The sequence below is a fragment of the Penaeus japonicus genome, unplaced genomic scaffold, assembly GCF_977035675.1.
Source record: "Penaeus japonicus unplaced genomic scaffold, GWHDUDI00000001_assembly GWHDUDI00000017, whole genome shotgun sequence".
Lineage (NCBI taxonomy): Eukaryota > Metazoa > Arthropoda > Malacostraca > Decapoda > Penaeidae > Penaeus > Penaeus japonicus.
The window spans coordinates 16,487,934-16,495,433 of NW_028234419.1; the positions used below are offsets into that span (position 1 = coordinate 16,487,934).

General features: G+C 34.9%; 3 protein-coding genes across 3 annotated transcripts in view; 2 read left to right on the forward strand and 1 right to left on the reverse strand.

The window, feature by feature from the left end:
• LOC122263350 (cuticle protein AM1159-like) overlaps positions 1–496 on the forward strand; it is a 1,064-nt gene extending 568 nt beyond the window's left edge. Inside the window, exons 2-3 of the mRNA XM_086545723.1 lie at positions 1–39; positions 222–496. The exon at positions 1–39 is cut by the window's left edge and continues 155 nt beyond it. Coding sequence (XP_086401849.1) covers positions 1–39; positions 222–408 — 226 coding nt within the window. The 3' untranslated portion in view covers positions 409–496. The remainder of the gene's footprint in view (positions 40–221) is intronic.
• A 2,572-nt stretch (positions 497–3,068) lies between these two features.
• LOC147470034 (cuticle protein AM1159-like) lies at positions 3,069–3,657 on the reverse strand. Its single transcript, XM_086545724.1, has 2 exons — positions 3,639–3,657; positions 3,069–3,291 (listed from the first exon to the last, which is right to left on the reverse strand). The coding sequence occupies exons 1-2, from the start codon at positions 3,645–3,647 to the stop codon at positions 3,094–3,096; spliced, it is 207 nt and encodes a 68-aa protein (XP_086401850.1). The 5' UTR covers positions 3,648–3,657; the 3' UTR covers positions 3,069–3,093.
• A 1,733-nt stretch (positions 3,658–5,390) lies between these two features.
• Positions 5,391–6,277, forward strand: LOC122263351 (cuticle protein AM1159). The gene is made up of 3 exons (XM_043031746.2): positions 5,391–5,482; positions 5,677–5,870; positions 6,052–6,277. Exons 1-3 carry the CDS (start codon positions 5,474–5,476, stop codon positions 6,236–6,238), a joined length of 390 nt encoding a protein of 129 aa, XP_042887680.1. The 5' UTR covers positions 5,391–5,473; the 3' UTR covers positions 6,239–6,277.
• The last annotated feature ends 1,223 nt before the right edge of the window (positions 6,278–7,500 follow it).

Sequence of the window (7,500 nt, forward strand, 5' to 3'; positions counted from 1 at the left end):
AGGTTCTCAGGGCCAGTCTAATGTGCAAGGAGTTTTCAGGTAACCTAACCACATCTGGTATCTGTCTGCGGGTGTGGCTTAAACGTATCCCATTTCAGATGCAAATTACATTTGATGAATTGGTTTCATATCAACACCACGCATCGTTCAAGGCATAGAACAAAAATATATCCATATCAAGTAAATACTATCTTCATACAATTATTATGAAAATGTTGCAGTTTCCCCCTGGAGGACGGCAGTGTAGCGGAAGTCCGGTACCAAGCTGACGAGAACGGATTCCAGGCCCAGTCCCCTCTGCTGCCCGTCGCCCCCGAGTTCCCGCACCCGATCCCGCAGTTCGTCCTCGACCAGATCGCCTTCGCCGAGGAGCAAGATCGCCTGGAGGCTCAACTTCAGTTTCAGTGAAGCTCTTACTATCACCTGATCACTGGTGGTCCTGAGCCTCTTGGTGTAATGTTGTATAAATAACTGATAATAAAGAAAAAAATATTTCCCCAGTGCTTGTAAATACTACCTCCCATAAAAAAAATGAATATATCAATTTATCTAGCTATCTGTGTATATATGAATATAATTACACATACATACACATATATATGTGTGTGTGCGTGTGTGGGTTAGGACTACCGGAACTGCTGACACACACACACACATATATATAGTTATATACAACATACTTGGTGTATTGTTGCATAAACAATTGATCATAAGGTAATATGATCCTGATTTGAAAATTGTACCTATCACTTGAAAATTGGTGATCCAAAACTTCTTAAGTGATGTGTTATTTAAATAATCTTTGCTTGAATATTAATTGCAGAAACAAACACACACACTCGCATACACATACACAAACGCAAGTGAATTTATAATGAAGGATACAATAACCTGTATTGTCGCCTTTTTATGCACCAGTTCATTAATTTCGGAATAGGAAAAAGAAAACATGTTTTTAATTTGTTTACATCTGTTATGAATGTTATCAATGATTCTGTATAAAAAAGCAACATATGTATCATTCTGATATTCAGGAGCTCGTTATATAAAACTGGCACCGTTAACGCGCTACAAATAAAGAGTTCCAGCTGGAATAAGAGGTCTTGATCGCTTTATTATAAAATCTAGACACAATCACATACTCTTACTTCAGGTTGACACTATTACTATGGTTAAGGCATGTGGAAATAACTGCTGCCATTTCACAGAATCATCTAAACTGCACATGGTGAATATTTTCTCTCTGTTAGCACGCCCTTTTCCTTTTTGTCTTTATTTTGGTAAAATTCATTATATATATATATATATATATATATATATATATATATATATATACATACATACATATATATGTATGTATATATATATATGTATATATATATATATATATATATATATATATATATATATATATATATATATACTGTATATATAGGCATGCGAACAAATAGTCTCATAACTTGATAAGCAAATAAAATTATTATGATAGGATAAACTGAAAGTAAACGTTACCATATAGATATATAAGAATTAATTACTGACAATGCTCTCTCTCTCTCTCTCTCTCTCTCTCTCTCTCTCTTAAAAAAAAAAAAAAAAAAAAAAAAAAACGCTTTTCTTCGTAATTATGTAGTGACAATACAGTCAGGATCTGGCTGTCTGATGCTAACGAAATTCTGTTTTCTCTTTTTTTTATTGCTGATTTTGACTTACATTATGATATATACTAAAATAACCGTGAAGAGCACACAAAGCTGAATTTCTGGCTATATTCCTGGACCCTAATATGAAGATTATGCCATCAGCGTTTGGCGTTAAATGTGATTTTACTCTGTATGAAGCTGACAGAAAATGTATTAGTGTGATTGTAGCTTAACCCTAGAACGCTAAACTAGGGTATATTATACCTGACGCATGTGACGTAATACTGAACTCAAATTGTTCCCGTGGAGCGAGCGTGCCAATATCTCCTATAGCTTCCGCTTCTCCGTAGCCTTGACAGAGGAAGTTTGTATCACTCCGCTCCGTGTCTGGGATTTTTCAATAGACATGCATTGGAGCACCTCGTACCAGCGTTTAGTGTTTTTGGCACACAAAATAAAAAAGGGTGTCATATACCTTAGTTTAGTATCAGCACACACTCAGCTGTCCGTGACTGCGAATGGGATCATCGAATAACACAATAAAAACAAATACAGTTACAGCAGAAATACATAAGCTGTCACCTGCCTGTCTGCCCCCGCCACTACTATGGTATCTGTGAAAACTGTGTGCAATGGTGAGGTAAGTCGATATATATCACTTATTCTCATTTAGAAGCGAAATCATAGATTAGAAATGTATTAAAGTAAAAGGAAAAATAAAGATAAACAAATCAAATAGATGAAAAATAAATAGAAGCAATTTTTGTGTACCTAAAAAGGATTTCTTGTTCAACTCTCTTCTCAACTGTTTACACATGAACGTTAAGCTGGAGATCCCTTAAGAGCAGAAGCAAAATTCATCAACGGCTTCCTGGTTATATATATGTATACATACATACATATATATGTATATATATGTATATATATATATATATATATATATATATATATATCTTACCTTTCTGGTAAACTAGTTTGTATACACATCATTGTTCATTTGGTTGTGAGCACTAGAAAGAAAATTTAGCCGTAAGGAAAAGGAAAAATAATGTAATCTTTATATTTTCTTATTTCTTTTTTAGTGACTCATTAAAATTGAAGTTGAGCCTCCAGGCGATCTTGCTCCTCGGCGAAGGCGATCTGGTCGAGGACGAACTGCGGGATCGGGTGCGGGAACTCGGGGGCGACGGGCAGCAGAGGGGACTGGGCCTGGAATCCGTTCTCGTCAGCTTGGTACCGGACTTCCGCTACACTGCCGTCCTCCAAGGGGAAACTGAAACATTTTCATAATAGTAGTAGAGATAGCACTTACATTGATATGAATATATTCTTGTTTTATGCCTTGAACGATGTGTGGTGTTGATATAAAACCAATTCATCAAATGTAATTTGCATTTGAAATGGGATACGTTTAAGCCACACCCGCAGACAGATACCAGATGTGGTTAGGTTACCTGAAAACTCCTTGCACATTAGACTGGCCCTGAGAACCTGGCGCTCCAGTCTCACTCTGCACGATGCCGTTTTCCGCCTGGAACTGGAAGGAGTAAGCGCCGTTCTCGGGAGGGACGCGCTCGTCCAGGAGGATGGCGACGGGCGGTTGTTGAGGGGCGGCGGCTGCCACGACCACGAGGGCGAGGAGGACCAGCTGAGGGAGAGCGAACATGTCTTAATATTACTTGAACACTGAAATTCCATGGTTGCTGGAAAAAAATATATATATGTATATATAGAATACATTAGTAATGGGTATGTAAGTAAATGTGTGGGACACAAATACACATACACGGCTGCCATGACCACGAGGTCGAAAAGAACCAGCTGACGTAGGACGAATATATACGTATCATTACTTGTTACACTGTACTCCAACGTAAATAACAGGAGATCACACGTGCGAATTTTCACTGCCATGTAACAAGAAGTACTCGGCACATAATGGTCTGGCAAAATTATTGATTTCATCACTTATGTATAGGAATCGCAGCTACTTACAAGATTCATATTTGGAGACTGTAGGTTAAGTAAGAGTGAAATGGTTTTGGCGGCTCTTATATACAACATAATGTCCGCCCCTCACCTGAGGTTAACAGGTTACACGAGTATGGACATCGATCCTTGCAAAAAAAAGAAAAAGAAAAGACTGAATCTAGGGCAAGATGACAAAATGAAGTAAAGAGAGGTCGCTTCTTCAAAGCCCTTTTATTAAGGGCTGCTTTGCTTATCCAGTTATCTTTACTCATTACTACTACTTCGTTCACAAAAGAATACTATAATTTCGTAACTTATTACATGTAGTTAGAACTGTTTTTTCGAGATGCATTTTTTTTGTTATTGTCCCTTCACAAAATATAAATCTATTTTTATAGTATTATTTATGAATATGTTCATTATATAAAAAAAAAAACACATAGCGCACATAGCTATTGGTTCTAGGGATACACAAATGAATGGAACGCACTTCCAAGCCTTTTTTTTTTTTTTTTTTTTACTACAAAGAATGTTTGATTCATAAACGTGATGAAAGAATCACCCATGGTTTGAATGGACATGAATCGTTGTTGTCACTAATTAACTGAAGACAGGAATTTCACAACCCTTTGATCGGTAGTAGTGCAATACTTTGAAGTATCAGTTTTAAAAACATCTTAGTTTCATGTTGATTATTCTAGTCTTGGCTAGAATGATTATATATATATATATATATATATATATATATATATATATATATTTATATATATGTATATGTATATATATATATATATATATATTTATATATGTTTATATATATATGTATATATATATATATATATTTACATAAACGTATACATTCTGAGGACGAGATATTCGAAGCGTTAAGAAGTCTCATATATATCTTTTGCCACATTTGTCATAATTAACATATATATATGTATATATATATATATATATATATATATATATGTATATATATACATATATGTGTATATATACACACATAAATACACATATATATATAGAAAGATATATATATATATATATGTATAGAGATATATATATATGTATATATATATATATATATATATATATATATATACATATATATATATGTATATATATACATACATACATATATATATATATATATATATATATAAATATAGATGTAAACATAATTATACATATATACATACATATGTATATATACACATATATACTTATATATATGTATATATACATATATATATATATATATATATATATATATATACATATATATATATATATATATATATATGTATATGTATGTATGTATATATGTATATATATATATAAATATATATAAATATATATATATATATATACATAGAGAGATAGAGATAGAGGAGAGATACAGTACATACATACATACATACATATGTATACATAAACATATATTTATATATACATATATATATATATATGCTTATATATATATATATATATATATATATATATATATATATATATATATATAGAGAGAGAGAGAGAGAGAGAGAGAGAGAGAGAGAGAGAGAGAGAGATACATATAGATAGATACGTGTGTGCATGGGTGTGTATGTGTGTATATATGTGTGTATGTGTGTGTGTGTGTGTACAAGTAATTCAAAGAGAAGTGTTCTAGAATAAGAAATCCTTTTTTTGTGTGAGGGTTAATGTTACATATTACGAGCTTTCGTACTCGTGTAACCTGTTGATGACTCGCGAGAGGTGGACGCTCTGCCGTATATAAGCAATACAAGACACATCAGTCTTGCGCTTATCTTCCACTAAGTAATATAGTCGCATTTCGCCTTCAGTCGAATCATAAAATGAAGATCGTAAGTGACATAGCTGGATGCATTCAAATGTTTTACAGTATAGTATCGAGAGCTTGCTCCAAAACTGATATTAGTTAACTGAAAATCAAAGCATACTATGCAGCCGTGTATGTGTATTTGTGTCCCACACATTTACAGCAAATGTGGGCTTACAGTGTTTAAGTGATATGAAGTACATGTTCGCTCTCCCTCAGCTGGTCCTCCTCGCCCTCGTGGTCGTGGCAGCCGCCGCCCCTCAACAACCGCCCGTCGCCATCCTCCTGGACGAGCGCGTCCCTCCCGAGAACGGCGCTTACTCCTTCCAGTTCCAGGCGGAAAACGGCATCGTGCAGAGTGAGACTGGAGCGCCAGGTTCTCAGGGCCAGTCTAATGTGCAAGGAGTTTTCAGGTAACCTAACCACATCTGGTATCTGTCAGCGGGTGTGGCTCAGACGTATCCCATTTCAAATGCAAATTACATTTGATGAATTGGTTTCATATCAACACCACACATCGTTCAAGGCATAAAACAAGAATATATTCATATCAATGTAAGTGCTATCTCTACTACTATTATGAAAATGTTTCAGTTTCCCCCTGGAGGACGGCAGTGTAGCGGAAGTCCGGTACCAAGCTGACGAGAACGGATTCCAGGCCCAGTCCCCTCTGCTGCCCGTCGCCCCCGAGTTCCCGCACCCGATCCCGCAGTTCGTCCTCGACCAGATCGCCTTCGCCGAGGAGCAAGATCGCCTGGAGGCTCAACTTCAGTTTCAGTGAAGCTCTTACTATCACCTGATCACTGGTGGTCTCGAACCTCTTGGTGTAATGTATAAATAACTGATAATAAAGAAAAAAATATTTCCCCCAGTGTTTGAAAATACTACCTCTCGTATACTACCTCTCGCATAAAAAATGAATATATCAATTTATTTATCTATATGTATATATATATGTACTTCAGTTTCGGTGAAGCTTAGAATGCCACACGATCTTGGTCCCGAACTATCGAAGAATGTAAATATGCAAGCACATATTTTATGATAAGAAATGATAATATGTGAATTAAAATAAGATTTCTATTTATCAGAAATTTAAACAGGCGCACACACACATGTGTATGCATTCAAAAACACGTTTATGTAAATTTACATTCTGGGAGTATGTAAATGATTGTCATATACATACCCTTTACCATATGGAGTCTAGATACTAGCATGCGTACCATTATGAAACTTTTAGAACTTCCTATCGTATGACTAAATCCATAAAAAATTACCCTGTGTCAGAATTATATGAATATATCACCTGAAGTAAATGAAGAAAATAAACAGTAAACCTAACTACCACGAGGCAATATCAGAAACCTGGCTTAGAACCCTTGAAAAGATCCTATAGATGGTTGTAGGTATTCTATCAGAGACCGATTAAAATTTGTAACCACACGATGGATGAAATGTATATGTGAACATAATTTAACTTTAGATTGTGAAAAATGGTCAAGGAGTGAACATTTACATTCTTCTGATTCATTATGTTACGATAAAATTACGTAATGTAAGTCTTCATCCGTATAAGTGCAAACTTATTTGTAAACTTTTGTAACGGATGGGTACGATATTTTCTACTGCGAAATGCATCCAGTAGAAACGTAAAAAAGATGTCACGTGGTACGTAGGAATAACATTGGTGTCCATGTTACATATAAAGCGTTATACTGATTGCTCTAAAACATCAGCACATGTCAGTATATAGACACTATACGCGTTTACATGAGGAAGAAGACACCATGAAGAGCAAGGTCCTTGTTTAATATCGATTAGTCCATAGGAATATTTTTCAACCATATTTCCATTTTACTTATACCAAAAATATTTGATCCAAAGGCGGAATCAAATTCATTTCACTTGTCTAAAGTTTCAAAAAAAGTTCAAGCGAGCAGTATAATGTAATCAGATAGATTATAGAACCAATGACTCTTCAGTATGACAAATGTATTTTCTTATTGTATGCAGTAGTTTGTTTATGTTGGCTTATGACTG

Bases quoted from the DNA above. Each gene is read 5' to 3' on its own strand.
- LOC122263351 (XM_043031746.2), top strand. The intron at 5,871-6,051 runs GTAACCTAACCA...AAAATGTTTCAG, and splicing joins AATGTGCAAGGAGTTTTCAG to TTTCCCCCTGGAGGACGGCA.